The sequence below is a fragment of the Nannobrachium achirus genome, assembly GCF_963921795.1.
Source record: "Nannobrachium achirus genome assembly, chromosome: 13".
Classification (NCBI taxonomy): domain Eukaryota; kingdom Metazoa; phylum Chordata; class Actinopteri; order Myctophiformes; family Myctophidae; genus Nannobrachium; species Nannobrachium achirus.
This window is the reverse complement of record NC_137833.1, coordinates 21173396-21189223: the sequence shown is the minus strand read 5'-3', so window position 1 is coordinate 21189223 and position 15828 is coordinate 21173396. Positions and strand designations below refer to the sequence as shown.

At 43.0% G+C, this 15828-nt stretch overlaps 1 protein-coding gene across 4 annotated transcripts in view; it reads left to right on the top strand.

Moving 5' to 3' along the window:
* Window positions 1-12577, top strand: part of ate1 (arginyltransferase 1) — a 106135-nt gene extending 93558 nt beyond the window's left edge. For 3 of the 4 annotated variants that reach the window (XM_080740978.1, XM_080740977.1, XM_080740976.1), the window contains one exon: window positions 8744-12577. In XM_080740978.1, coding sequence (XP_080597104.1) covers window positions 8744-8922 — 179 coding nt within the window. In that variant the 3' untranslated portion in view covers window positions 8923-12577. The remainder of the gene's footprint in view (window positions 1-8743) is intronic. The other variant, XR_013962666.1, reaches the window with a different exon arrangement.
* Window positions 12578-15828: the final 3251 nt, after the last annotated feature.

The following is a 15828-nucleotide window of genomic DNA, read 5'->3' as shown; positions in this document are numbered from 1 at the left end:
TCATATAGCGAAATGGCCTATGTACAAGCTCAAAATGTGTCGATATAAAAATGACCAAAATTGGCCAAAATTAAGGACATTTTGCCCAAAATTGGGATTCCAAGGAATATGTGGTTAATTTAAATGCAAATGTGTTTCATGTAATCTGCTACATAAATAAGGTCTGATTTGATTTGAACAAAGCGCCCAGCTGTAGCCCATTCATCCCAACCTCTCCACAGGCTGACATTAGGCTGCATTAGGCCGGGCTGTGAGGGACCCACCCTGGTTGAGAGAGAGAGAGAGGGAGGTTGTCAGGTGTCCATTTAGGCTGTCAGTGTGTGTAGGATACAGCGTTGTCCTAATGAGGTGTGGAAACAGTGTTAATCTAAAGTTTACACAACCCTGTCCAAAGCTGGATCCCATTGATTGCGTGCCTGTTGCTCACACTTATAGGGGCCTCTCTTTGTGACCCAACATATACATGTTGTACACAGTATGCACACCCACACGCATTCTGTACAGAAACATATGGGCCGTCTCTCACACACGCACACTCACACCCTCGCTTGTAATCTGTGTTTGGCTGACAGAGAAGTAGGGGCATTGCCCTCTCTGCAGGATAAACTCTTGTAAAAAAAAAAAAAGAAAGGGGGGTGCATGACACGCGAGTCACCCCGTGAACCTTAAGTGCCTCAAGCAGGCGCCAAACCAGATATGCCAAACGCTGACTCCAACAAACACCCAAACGCACACACGCACGCACTATAACTATAGTATAAGCTGATGCAACTAGTCTCTCCATCACATACACAAACACACACATACTCACATATACAGTATGTACGCAGTAACATTTTCGGTGTTCATTTCATTAGTAAGGGTCTGTTTTTTTACACATACTACATGTGAACTGGTATGGCCCTGCTAAGACAAGATGAGACATTAGGTGAGGGAACAGAAGGGCTTGGTGAAAAGACAGAGACGGGCCCGGGATGTTTACGAGCCCTTGTCTGACGGCACCCACATAATACCTCCAGCCTCCCTGGCTTCTCCACAGTGCACTCCATAAGTCTACTTTTATACCCGCCTGGCTCACTTTTCATTCTTTTAATCAGCCTGTCTGCATCTCTAAGCTCCCCGCAGTCACAGGCACTTCACCCTACTCCTCTCCCGGTGTCTTCCACTCGAGCCGAAGGTGAGAGAGGGGACATCACTCCTCTATCTCAAATCCTCCGCTGTCAGAGCACAGGGAGACGTGAGGGAGTCCTTTCTAACTTCCAGACAGGCTCTTTTTTTTTCTTTTTTTTCCTTTTTTTTTACTGGGACTTTTTGCCTAACAAAACACAAAAGTAGTACTTTTCATTCTTTCTTTCCATGCTGAACTGCCCCTTTTTGGGGGGGACATTGCGACATAGGGTCACAGGAAGTGGTCTTATCTGAGGGTGAACCATGTGGCCTGCCATTGACCAGTGTGCAGTGTGCAAGTCTTGAGACATCCTCAGATGGACGGGAAGAGGCAGAGAAACATGACCAGAGGTGTCAAGGCCCCTCGCTTCGGCCCTGACCCTCTCACTCCTCAACACTCCTCTTTCCTCCGACCCTTGAACCTTGGCCCCGGAGGTCTTCAACCCTGGAGTGCTGCTGTGTCACTGGACATCCGGTGAACCCCCCTCTTCCCCCTCCCCTCCCGGATAGCTTTGGGTCTGGAGACTATCCGAAATGGGGAAGGAGGAGAGATGGATGGATGGATGGATGGATGGAAGGAAGGAAGGAGGAAGCCGAAAGGGAAAGTTGTAAACGAGTGTTTATGCGATGGACGGATGTTTGGATTGTCTTGAGTGAGAGATATAAAGAGTCCTCTCTGCGCTCTGGTCTGTGTTACTGTAGAGGTTAATTGACTGTTTGACAGCCATACCACTGTCCACTAGTGTTTATGAAGTGTTCGTTCCTTAATATGCCTTCACTTCAAGTCCCCCCCCCCCCCCCCCCCATTTCCTCTGTCACAGACGTTAGCAAAGGACAGAGGAGGCAAAGAGAAGCAGGGTCACATTGTTGCAGTTGTTCAACTGTGGATCCGTCCCATTCCAGGATGGAGAAACCGGGGGGACCCAGAGACGACACAAATGCGATTAGCCTGAGTTATTGAGGAAGCATAATAAAGAATATAAATGCATTCCATTGCCGTGTTGTTAGGACACTAATACTACTCAAGAGTGCCAAAGTTATGATCATGTGAAAGTTACTTGTTTATATCTGTTGAAATACATTTCCCCCATAAGACGATGTTTAACATATTGCTTTCTATCCTCATTTGAAAATCGGCACTTGTGTAATGGAGCTTCAGATATGACTCAGCATTTTATCGTTAGAGCTGTGTGGATGCCAAAGCTTGCAAGGCAAGGAAGGTATTGGTGAACAGTGAAATTAAGCTATTAAATTAAACATGAACGCACAGTGTGGATAGAAAGATCTTCATTGAAATATGAATATATCTCTAGAGAGAGGGGAAGAGAAAAAGGCTTGGGGCTTTTTCCAAGATTCTCCTTCTTTGTGTGGAAATATTACTGTTGCACGGAACTGAAAAGTAGAGGCTGAAACAAGGGAAATGGCAAGACTTGTGGTCCTTTGTGGGTTCGAGCACGCAATCAGGGCTTCATTCTGTGCCTTGTTATTCAAGAATGTCCTTGTGCAAGTCAAAAGCCAAAAATGGTACATGCCTGGATTACTTTATTTAAATTTCATACCTTTAACATTTTAATATGAAGATCACAGTTGATATCACATTGTTTATAAAATCAATGCGGCACCTATGACGTCACAGGCACACAATTTAAATCTGGCTGGCAGGCAAATCAACATAATTATGCTTTAGGTCCCGTTCACTAACTTTCCATGGTTGCAAAGCTCCCCACCGTGGTGCCTGAAACCATCCGAAACCTGTAGTTCAACACCGGAGAACCCTCAACCGGGCATCAACCAACGGTGTGAATCAAAACTGCATCCCGGTTCCAACAATGGACCAAGGGCGGAGTGCTTGTTTTCGGTGGAGATGACGGAGGCGACCATGAGCCACGTGAGACACTGCCGAGCGAGCGGTAGCGAGCAAGTCTCTGTGTCGAGCGTTGCGACGGTCGCATGAGCCAACTCAGCGCCATTACCGACTTATGTGCCCCTATGGACCGAATAGTAAATCTTCAGCCCCCGACTTTCGGCACCTCTGCGCGGCCCAGGGGAACACAACGGAGCGCTCCCTATCTCCGGTTCAGCCAATCACAAGCTTCCACTGCTGGAATCGGGATGCTGTTTTGATACACGCCAATCAACAGGAAAGAAGCACCATGGCCGACCCCACTTGGCAGGCACCCCACTGCAGTTCTCCAGTTCTCCTCCAGGGAGCCAACACTCCAAACACAGTCTAACAATCTATTCTACACACCAGAAAACCAGCACTGCCCACAAGCTGCATCATGGGAAACCAACGCACCCAGCAGCCCGGTGTTGTGGCGTGTGCGCTGGGCTTGCCAGAATGGTTCTCATACAGATGTGTGACTATGCCCTTAAGGTGGACTAGGATGTAGGGGTGATGCTGAGTTACCATGGTGACTGGATGGTGTGTGATCTCTGCATTTCGTTCATTTTTGGTGATCCTGGAACAGGAGCCATAGCTCAAACATCTGGCTTTGTCCGATCAAAAAAAGATGGAAAAACGTGTTAAAAAAATCCTTAAGTAAACTGAAGCGTGGCCTACACCTGGCGTAGATATGGCTACACCTTGGCACAAACTGCTCAAAGATTGTTGTGTAAAATGTCCTTGGCTTAAGTAAACTGAAGCGTGGCCCTAATCTGGCCTAAATATGGCCTACATCTTGGCACAAACGACTCAGTTTGTTGTACGCCAAGGGTCCCATTGGCCAAGCTTCGCAGGGCATGCTGTGATTGGCTAGCGGGACGCTTGATGAAATGAACTCATAAATAGCACCACTCACTTGATATTTATTACGTGACATGGCGGTTTGTCATTAGTCCTGTTAAGAATTCATTGCGTTTTGAGTCCTGTTAAGGTGGTCTGAGCAATTGAAGACACAGCCTTCGCTGTATTTTAAGGGGGTATGAGTATCAGTCCTGCTGGTCTGTGGTTGTTTTAAATTGGTGTTGATTTATAGATTTATGGATATCATCAATCATCTATTTTCACTAATCAAAGATACACACCATATAGAAGTTTAAGGGTTTTAATGAAATAAATAATAAGCAATAAATAATGAATCAGTAACAAGTAATGAATTGGGGGAAAATACGAAAAGCATAGGGGATTCTGGGAGGTTTGTGTGAGTATAAATAGAGCCAGGTAGATGGCATGGGGGCAGAGCAAGAAAAACATCTGCTTAATTGTATTTATTTATTTATTGGACCCAATTAAAACAGCTGTGAGCTTCCTAGAACAGTACATCTGTCATGTTAGGCTCTGGACTACAGGCCCTCTGGATAACTTTTTACAGTGTGGCTCTGTGGGAGGCTGGGCTTGTTTAGAAGAGGGTCTGTTTGTGTGTGTTTGTCAGGGCTAATCTTGCAAAACGCTGGGCCCACCAGAATTCTTGTGCAGGCTGCCAGTAGGCCAAGAATTTCCATGTGTTTTAAATGTTTTTAAATGTATTTAATTTGATAATGTCAGGAGGTTGGATTGGGCTGGGACTTTGCCCAAATATGGAATCATACTTTATGTCATAGGCGAATATGGAGTTCCACCCAGCTTGGTGGAGATGTGCGTTCCACTGAGTGCACTTTAAGTTTCACAATTATAGCGACAGGCATGGCAAACTTGTCAAGGACCCCCCAAGAAAATCCCCATACAAGAAAATATTAAATTTCTTCCACATTTTCTTCCAAATGTGAAAATATACATCTACAAGCTGACAATGCATTGTGGTTTAAAGTGGTTAAACAGATTTCCCCTGCTCTATTAACTCATTTAGCTCTGGACCCCCTGGAACTCCCTCAAGGACCCCTAAGGGGTCCTGGACCTCACCTAGACCACTGATACAGTATCTCCTCCGTGATACAAATCCTCTTCCTGGATCATTACTGACTAATCAGCAGGATCCTGTGAGGGAACAGTGTTGACACAGGTTCAAATGGCCCAGCCTTTTGAACTGCTTAATGAACTGACCCTGGTTGTAATGTGCACATAGTAAGGGTGTAACGATACATTTAATAGCGATACGATACGCATCACGATTCACGATTCATGGTTGACAATACGAGACATTGACGATATTGGTACATTCATGGCGATACGATTTAATGATTTATAATCGATATACTAACTATTTAGCAAAGCACTTTAATCTCTGTGAAACGTGCCAATAGTGCAGGTTTTTTAAGGGATTTTTTTATAATGGATATAAATAACTAAACACTGTGATTCTCTAGCAAATACATGGATTATATTTCAATACATATGGACAAACCTGCACCGATATAGTAGATTGTTGCAAACTAAAATCGATTTTTCGATTTAACTTTCGTTACACCCCTAGCACGTAGTATTTGTCTTAACTCATTGAGTGCCAATCCCGAACTAGTTCGGCTTTATTAGCGTATCGCAGAGTGCCGATCCCGAACTAGTAAAAAAAAAAAAAAAAAAAAAATATTTGAAAAAAAAATTTTGAAATTTTTTTTTTGGACCCCATCAAATCTGGTGAACATGATTTCAATCGCGATTTTGCATGTTCCACCCCCATACAACCCCATCTAACATACAGGGCAGCCATTTTTGTTTACATAACATGTAAAACATAATGGCTATTATCTCAAGAATGCCTGAACGGATTTCCAATCGGATTTTTTTGTTTGAAAGCTGTGAACAAACTGCACAAATCCACTCCAATGCAATCCAGGATTGCATTGGATTTTTTAGAGCTCATTCTTCTCTGTTTTTTTCCCATGCATGAGGTGTGCAAGGTTTAATCGAGGCTAAATTGCAGAAAATAGATCTTCTAAAATGCTTGGTAGCCAATAGCTAACTTCAAGCTAACTTCATCCTCTTCCTGTACATGCACAAAGGAAAGTGTTCAGGCATGTCATGGCTGCAGGGCTTGTGCATATACCAGCACTGTCTAAGTAGAATTCTCTGGTCATTGGGGCCCTCTAGTGGTGAAAAAGGGGGCACTCAAAGAGTTAAGATAAGTCATTGCTCATAAACATTGCAGGTTAAAGTTGTTAAATTATGGGGCGCCCGCTGGCCTAGTGGTCAAGGCACATACCACATACTAGGGCAACTAGGCTATAATGCCTGCTGGCGTGGCCGGTTCGATTCCCGATCCGGACGAACTTTGCCACATGTCATTCCCCATCTCTCTCCCCATGTCCTGTCAGTCTACTATCAAATAAAGGCATAAAAAGCCCAAAAACAAATCTTAAAAAAAAAAAAAAAAAAAAAAAAAGTTGTTAAATTAGTGTCGTATCTCTTTTGGCTCCTCTGTCTCATGTTCATCCAAGTCTGAGCTGGAGTGCAGGAATGAGATTCGGCTGTGAATGTTTTAGGAATTTGGTAAAAGTGAGAGCTGTTCAGCTGGACACCACATGGGTGTAACAAGGTATAGTGGTGGTCCTGACTTCTGAATGGGAGGCCTTGCAGGAGCTAATACCAATCGTAGCTCCATTCTATTTGACACATATGGTGCTATGACTTATGAGGCCACAGCATCACTCGTGATCAGTGTTGTATTGGACGTGTCACTACATTTTTGAGCAGGAGGGCGCGCATGCTCATGCATCGATGTAAAACAACCCTTAGAGGGGCTACACCATGCATAATAAAAAAATATATTTTAAATAAATATTGGCACATAATACGTTTTATACAGGTTTAAGCCTAAACAACCACTCAGATATAGAATGTTCTGTCATTCCAAGCCGTTTCAGCTGCAATACCAACATGCCCTTTGTTGGCAAAGGGGCGCTATTGAGGGAATTTGTCTGTCAATCCCCGCCCTCCTCAAGTAGAGACTGAAAAGGAGGGGGCGGGACTCTCCCCATGCTTACATAATTATGGGGGAAATCAGGGCTGCATCGCTGCCTAGCTACCTTCATAACGACCCACCGCACAGACCAGCGTGAAAACTGTGCTCTTCTGACTCTTGATTTTCTCTTCCTGTGTTTTTCCTCTGTTTTCTCCGCACCGGGGAGACCAAAAAAAACAGAAAAAGTAGAAACAAGTTAAATTCAGGGTGTACGTTTACAAAAGCTGTAGTGTCACACCATCAGGTATTAACATAGGAATGAGCATATCAATGGTCTGCTAACTCCAGTAGTGTAGGTGTTAAGCGACATGCATATGTAATTAAATTAGCCTAATTAAATCACCAATACAACACTGCTGATGATGGAAGTGTATCCTCCATTCTATGGCAACTGCAAGCTGCACAGCAGACAGCTGTTGTAGGCTGAGCTGATAATTAGTAAAGGCATACTGTAGTGTATGTGTGTGTGTTCAAATTGTTTTGCAATACAAACAATCGATTGTATGTACTTTTCCATTCCATATAGATACTCTTGGTCTATCGATAAATGTGTGTAACCTAATCTCTATTCTATGTCAAGGTGCGGGTTTGTCCATGTGTGTTGAAATATAATGTCCATGTATTACTTATTTATATCCATAGTAATATATTTTCCCTTAAAAAACCTGCACTATTGACATGTTTCATACCGATTACATTTTTTGCTAAATAGTTACAATATCGATTGTAAATCATTGAATCGAATCGAATCGTATCGTATCGCCATGAATGAACCAATATCGTCCATGTATCGTATCGTCATGATACGTACTGTATCGTATCGCTATTAAATGTATCGTTACCCCTTCGACTCATGGAGACTGTGGTACTAGTGTCGGCGTGAAGCAGAGAGGTCGCCATTTCTTCACGCCGTTCCCCCCCTCCTAACTCTCCAGAGTACATTAGCTGCTGAGCGTTGCATGCTCGGACCATAGCAGTGTGTTTTTCACTGGTCTGTGGGGAGCCAGCAGACTTTATGACACAAGGCCTAATGAGATTCTGAGGTTTGCAAACCAGCGAGGAGCAAGGCCCCTGTAAACAAGCCCTGCAAATTAGCCGAACCAACGCACCTACGGTACGTGACTTCAGTTTCGGGCACAGAGGGAATTGGTGCAAAAAAAAAGTGTTGCAATTCCTTGCCAGCAGGAGTCACTCAGAGGTTAACTTGCATGAGAGAGCAATTTTTATGCATTTATGTATTTATTTAGTGCATGAAAGAGTGCAGACATTGTTATATGTCAGTGGTTCTCAACCTGTGGGTCGGGGTCCCCAAATTATTTTGGGGGGTCCCCAGAGGATTAACTTAATGTCCAACATTGTTTTCTCACTCAACGGTAAACAAACCAAAATAAAGTTTAAGTGTGTAGAGGAGAGGGTATCTGCACATTTCTAAAGTGACAATTTAAACATTGGCCAAATTCTCAAATATTATTGGCAGAAATTGTGAAAATAGACGATCTACATGCTCACAACGCCTCGCAACGCGAGGCGTTGTGAGCATGTAGATCTGCTATTTTCACACTAGAACCGTGTTATACAACATGTAATGCCTCAACTCTTAGTGCTCGTGGGGTGGGGGGGTCCCCAGTTATGATTATTTGGGGGTCGCGGCCTGAAAAGGTTGAGAACCACTGTTATATATGTGATGCAACTAGCCTGGGTCGTACTGTATACCTTTTTGTCTGTTTGTACTTTTCTAGGTGATGCCCGGGTGCTGAAGGATGTGGGCTCGGCTCTGGTCCTCTACCGACGGACAGTCATGCCCTACGCTGCGTACAGTCGCAAACGCAGGGGCTCCAGTGACGAGACGGAGGTGCAGCAGTACGCAGGCTTGGTGGGCCAGGTCTGTGCAGAGAGGATCCTGCTCTACCGTGCCTAAAACCTAGATCACAGGAGCATCACACATACGCTGCCCCATTTTTTCACATAACCACTTGAACCCTAGAGTCCCTATTCTGGGGGCGAACATTCTCCAAAAATAGCCGCGTTATGAGCTCGTAGATGTGCTATTTTCAGCAAAAATAGTAAAGTGTAGAGCGAAAACAAGAGTGGACCTAGTATAGAGCCCTGGCAGACTCCGGTCATCTAAGTACAGGGTTTAAGTGGTTGAAGATATATTGCTTGAGTCCGTGTTTTGCCTGCCTGCCCGTCTTGATTGTCTGTATGTGTCTGTACATCCATGTCCTCTCTCTCTGTGCAAAGTGCTTCTTGCTGCTTCACTCTGTAATCTCACCATGCTTGGCTCCTCACCGGCTGGAACACAGCAGTGTCCAATCAGTGTGGATGAACTGCTTCACCCACTGGCCTTCCTCATCACTTCTATACCTTATAACCAGTGGTGCTCAACGTGGGGTCCGGGGACCTCCTCCAGTAGTCCTTGAGGGGGTTTCTAGCGGGGTCCCCAGCTATATGACTGATAGTTAATCATCACCATTATTACATTACAAGTATGATAAAACTAGAGAATGTACAAGAATTGCTATTTTGAAAAGAATGTACCTATAGCACTGGTTTTCAAGCAGGGGTTCCGGACCCATCTGTTCGCTGCGGACACATTTTTATGGGTCACGAGTAAATGTCAAAACATAAACATCTATGATTTTTCAATGTAATTTCATGAATACAATCGAAGAAATTCCATCAATTAGAAATCAAATCAAAGAAGTAGTGATAATAGCCGATGTACAAGTTCTCAACGCTGCGCTAAGTGATGCATTGTGCGCTTGTAGTTCTGCTGTTTTCATTAGTTTGGGTCACCGGGAAAACGCCTAATCTCTCTTTTGGGTCTCGACCTGAAAAGATTTGGGAACCACTGTTCTTCAGGTCCCCAGCTATATGATTGATAGTTAATTATCACCAGTATTACATAACAAAAATAGAGAATTTACAAGAATTGCTATTTTTGAAAAGGGTATTGGCCTACCTACAGTTCATAAACGGTAAAATCTTTCTGGACCAAATGACAGACTTTATGTCATTATCGGACAATCATATAAAAATCGACAATACAAATGTTATTAGATTGGTATCAAATGGCACTCCGTGGCCAAATGGTTCTCTGAAATCAAAAAGGTTGTAAATGTTATAGACTCTGTTATAATCTAACAGCCTCAGTACACTGTTTAGCTGTCGGGTATGCCTTTGACTTGAATAAACATAACCAACCATACAGTATACTGTATATATATGGGTATAGGGAGTAGTCCGTTCAGTCTTGCTTTGATTTCATGCATTCGGTCATTTCCTTTCACCCCTATACGGTGACCCATACCCCAAACAAATGTCGCTCTGGTCCATAGCGTTAAAAGGAGGTCTCATTAACGCTATGTCACGATGAGCCCTTTTGCTCACAGCCGCCGTAGCCCAGGCTGCTCAGCCTCTCGTCTGTAGTAAAAATAAAAAAATACGCTTTCGCTACTCACCAAAACAAATACGGTTCTAAGATTTTGAAAGCCTACTTACCTTGCTAGAACACTCGGAGCCCCCCACGTCACGTCTAAAGCACACTTTTTGGACAGAAAAAAAAATGATATATTTCACACCGAATCGAATCACTACGAGTTTGGAAGACACAAGAGATGTCACTATGTGATTAAGGACCCTGCACTTGAAGAAGTGGGCCGAGAGAAAATCATCAGTAACAAACACTTCAGGATAGTCAAGGAGGGTACCATCGGGTATGTAGAGTAACAGATCCTACAGATCATGTCAATACAAAATTCCATTGACCAGATTCTTACTTACGGTGAAATATTTTCTTTTCTAGCTAAAAGGTGTATTTTAGACGTGTGGTGGGGGGCCCTGAGTGTTCCCACTAAGGAAAGTAGGCTTTCAGCTCCCTAAAGCCATCTTTGTTTTGGTGAGTAGCTGTATTTTTTATTTCCTGTGGCGCAAGTTATCATCGGTGACATAGCGTTAAGGAGAACTCATTCTAAATAATAGTTATACTCCTCCCAAGAGGGAAATTCAGTATTTTCAGCCCAACCCAGCTGATTCGCTGCCTACATGGAGCACGTGTGCAATTAGGGGTTAAGAGTCTTGCTCAGGGACACACATCGACATTTCTGGCCTGGCCTGGAATCGAACCTGGGACAACTAGACAGGCTCCCTAACCATTCAGCTATGGTCGCCCCTTCTAACGCTGTGGACCAGAGCTACTGTATTTCACATGTATGATTCAAATTTGGAAACATGTTACATATATATTTGTGTGTGTTTGTGTGAATATTATGTTCTTGTTCTTGCTTTATGGGAATAGAGGTGGAAAACATACACAGAATATTTCACAGATGAGGTTTGTCCTCTACAATATGTACTATATGTGGGATCGGTTTCAACTTGGTGACAGTATGTTCCTCATTGAATGTCTACTGATATCACATACAGCAACACATATTTAAAGCTGTGATCTATAAGTTTCTACCATCCAAGAGTGAATCCCTCATCGACCAGGACCAGGGGAGGTATTGTGCTTATGCACCCCTTGCGCTACTACCTGTCGACTCCAGGGTATATAGCTCCTTTTCCACTACAAGGCCGAACCAGAACTTTCCAGAACCAAGAACTTTCAAGAACCTGTGAAGTTCCCGGGACCAAGTTCTGCTTAAGTTTCCATAAAACCAGACCCAACCGGGAAGGTCCAGAATTGAGAGCAGCAGCGCTGCTGGCCCCACCCATGGGTTCCCAGAACTCAGGTATAGTACTACCTCAAGAGCAGGACCTGAAAAAGGTTCCCAGAACCTCATCTGAAACAGGGCCGTACGCTATAGAAACAAAACCAGAACCAAAAGAGAGAAAAGAAAATAGGTTCAGGTTATGGAAAGTTCTGATTCCACCTCATAATGGAAAATGGTCTCTAAGATCAATATTCTGTTACTGCATTGTCTTTTTCTCACCTCAAATGTAAAAATAAATGTTTTATTTTACTGTTTAGCTCTAAAATAACAGTTTGTTTACTTGACCGCCATGTTGGATACAGCAAAAAATCAAGCACCGTGGATCAATATCATCCAGGTGCCCAATCTCCGTCCCTGACAACAGTCTGTTCATAGCAGTAGTCTGCTATTAAAAAATAACAATTGAATTCTGTGATTGGCCAATCAGAAAGGAGCATTCAACCAAGAATGTAATATTATCACACTTAATTTCAAATAAATACATATTCATTAAAATAACTTCCAGATTGCAGCTTTAATATGAAATGAAAACGTTTATTTTGTGCGGCCAAAAATCTAAAAATATATTTGTGGAATACATATTAGGTCAGTTTTCGCTTTTTGTTTGTTTTCTATTTTGAAACATACGTGTGCATTTTTGGTATGGACTAGAATGGGGCCGTATGATTTTGGCAGCTGTTCATTACTTCCAAACATCCACGCTCTCCCACTAAACCACAATAACAATGTTTTATTCAATAGATTCCTGTGAAGCTAACTTTGAACTATTTGTATGTCATATTTATAGCTTTATTTGCTTTTCTTTTAATATTGACACGTTATTATTGGTTTAACCTAATAAAGGGATTGTTTCTTCACTCTTGGTTTGTGTGTCTGTCTTTTGTGTGGTAAATTATGCAAGACGACCTTTAAGCAACCGTCAGAGAAATCTTTGCCACAGGGCAGTAATACATTTGTAACCTTGCACACAGGCACAAATGGAATGTAAATTTGCACAGATACAAGAAGTTAATACGCACACAGATTCCGTTTTGTGATGTGGTCGGGCTTGTTTGAGTTGGGCCAGGCAACAGGTGTCGGATACATGAGCTGGCAGAACATGAATGCAAATGGCCTCTGGCCCTCCAGTGGTGTGTCAACAGCAACCTAGCGCTCAGCCAGGGCAGGGCTGGGCTGAGCCCAAGGCAGGCCCACGTCAGCGGGGCCAACATCCAGGACTAGACGAGGGCCTGGTCTGGCAGTCTGTCTGAAAACCTCATTGACATGAACATCCACATAAAGGGCAGATGTGCAGAGTTATTCCTGGGACGGTCTGTCCTCTGAAGTTGGCTTGGTGCAGGCTTCCTGCTCAGCTAGGACCCCTGCCAGCTTGCTGTTGGACACACACAGTCAATCTGCGACCATAAGACTGGACTGTATCTGACCAGTGGCTCGGCTCTCTAGTTGTTTTAGTCTGACTTTCCACAGCCCTGTCTCTGCCAGACAGCCTGTCTGTCTGCAACCAGTGCTGAGAAAACCGTCAAGAACGTTGCCATTGCCTCCAGTTTAAACCCAGCCTGCGTTTTAAGAGCTGCCTACGTCCTTGAGAATTAGGGCAGATTGACAGGCTAATTCTGCAGGAAAGGAACACTGACGCTGGCTAGAGGCCATGTTGGATTCACTGTTTCTCTCCCACATTAGGCACGCTTCCCCTGGGCCTGGTGTGTACACACATACACATACACACACATTCCTGGCCCTGTCATGAGCGGTTAGTCTTGGTGGACACCACACGCAGGGACGAATGCCAGTACCGTGGTGGACCTCTTTCTGTCAAAACAATTGGCCCAGTCCAGCCGTCTATTTTCTATTAAGTCCCTCGTACTGTAAGGGACAGCGCTCCCTCCCTGCCCCGCAAATCACTGCTCATGCTTATTATTAACCACGAGAGGTCTGTGCTGACCGTGAGCGACTGCCGGAGCGATGTTCAGCCAAGGGTCACCGTTCAGGTACTAAAGAGGCTTGGAGAGGACGGCCTACCTTCATGTCAGACCTGGGTCAGATATTTTTATATATCTGTTAGTTTTAAGGGCCAGAGAAGTTGCGCAATCACTATAGCTGTATTCGGAAAGGCGAGTTCAATTCACTCTGCTTGACAGTTTACCTGACGTTGCCTGAACACTGTGGTAAACCCCCGCACTAAATCCCACCCACCTTGTGCTTCATGTGGCATAAAACAAATGCATTCTTGATGAAGTATGGCTGGATCAAAAAAACTGTTCATGTCGGAATTTATTTTCTCTGCCTTCAAGAGAACCCATGTTTTAAAAGGGAAGAATGGAAAGAGGACGTGTCCCCATGTGAGCTTGGTGTTTCCCATCCTCAAGTATGACGTATAAGAGCTAAATGGCCGTTTCCTTCCATGATAGGAAGGAAAGACTTAGAAATTCATTGATATTTGAGTACCTGAGACGAATAACAGTATAAAGTCTATATTGATTTTTTTGGAATATATATAGTTTGGATTTACCAGACTGTAAACCACAAACTAGTAATGTTTAAGCTGTTAAATTGTTAATGCAGTCCCCCATCATTTTGTTTAATTGTCTGTTTTAATGTTATCGGCTCCCTTTGTCTGCTGAATATTGCTTGTACGGACTTAGACTGTTGTTCCACAAACTGCTGGAGATATGCTGTTTTTCCACTTTCCATAAGTATTATGTCTTATAATTCCTAATATATATGAGTTAAGTAAAACAAATCTAACTCAACAAAATGAGGGGGGAGTACATTAAGACTTTAAGAAATTAAAAACTTCTAGTTTGTGGTTTACAGTCTGGTAAATCAAAAAAAGAAATTATCCAAAATGTTAAAATACGGACTTATTTAGACTGTTATTCGTCTCAGGTACTCACAGTGCTTACTAGGGATTCCTTCTTCAGAAAAACTGAAGAATTAAGTAGTTCTGTGACTCATCTGAGACTGTTTACTTAAATGTCTCTCTGTTACATGGCAGTTCTATTGTTAATTTTCCTGATGAATAAAGGGCAAAGTCTTTAGGAAAGTCGTGGTTATGCACATTTGATTTCACTGCTCCATGGGCCAACTCGGAGAACAGAGAATTTAACTCAGTTAAATTAACTGCAGACTTTAGAGTTATAGTTCAGGCGTTTCGGGCAGTATTTTGATGGAATCGTGCACTTTATGAAAGAAGCATGACATTTTGCACACAGAACATGCCATATGGAACATTTTTGGCTATAGGGGCATCGCAGATTTGTCTTGGGAAACTTGTGGGAGCCAATCAAAGTTGGGCTCTCATAGACTTTACTATACAGTAAAATAATACAAAAAGTAAATATGCTTTAAGTAGCATGTGAGGGGTCAAACTAGGTGTTTTTCATGATTCTGAATCCAATGCAAACATTTGTTTAGCAGGAAAAACATTCCTTGGGCTAAAAACGGACCCCATAAAAGTGATAAAACTATGGTTTATTGATGAGTCATCACTTTTCACAGTTTTGTGGCGTCCGTTTCTCGGAAAGGAATGTTTTTCGTGCAAAACAAATGCCTGTATTGGATTCAGAATCCCGAAAAACACCTAGTTTGACCCCTCACATGCTACTTAAAGCATATTTATTTTTTGTATTATTTTACTGTAGAGTAAAGTCTATGAGAGCCCAACTTTGATTGGCTCCCACAAGTTTCCCAAGACAAATCTGCGATGCCCCTATAGCCAAAAATGTTCCATATGGCATGTTCTAACTGTGTGCCAAATGTCATGCTTCTTTCATGAAGTGCACGATTTTTGCCTGAAACGCTCGGACTATAAATAAACCTGTTCATTCCATGTGATATCTGACTCGGCCATTAACAACTTTAGCTCTACATAATTCATCGTATGATCTACAAGCTCTCAATGCTTCACGTTGTGAGCTTAGTTGTAGATTGGCATTTTTTTTGGAGGGGGGGAGAGAAAAATATTTGGACATCTTTGAATTGCCTTAAATAGAGGTGCCAGTGTTAATGTGGTTAAATAAAGCAGTCTTCCTGTTTATGAATGTTCACTCTGTCTTTTTCTGTCCTAAATGGAGCACATCTTTCAATGGTAAATATTCAAGCTTTCTTTA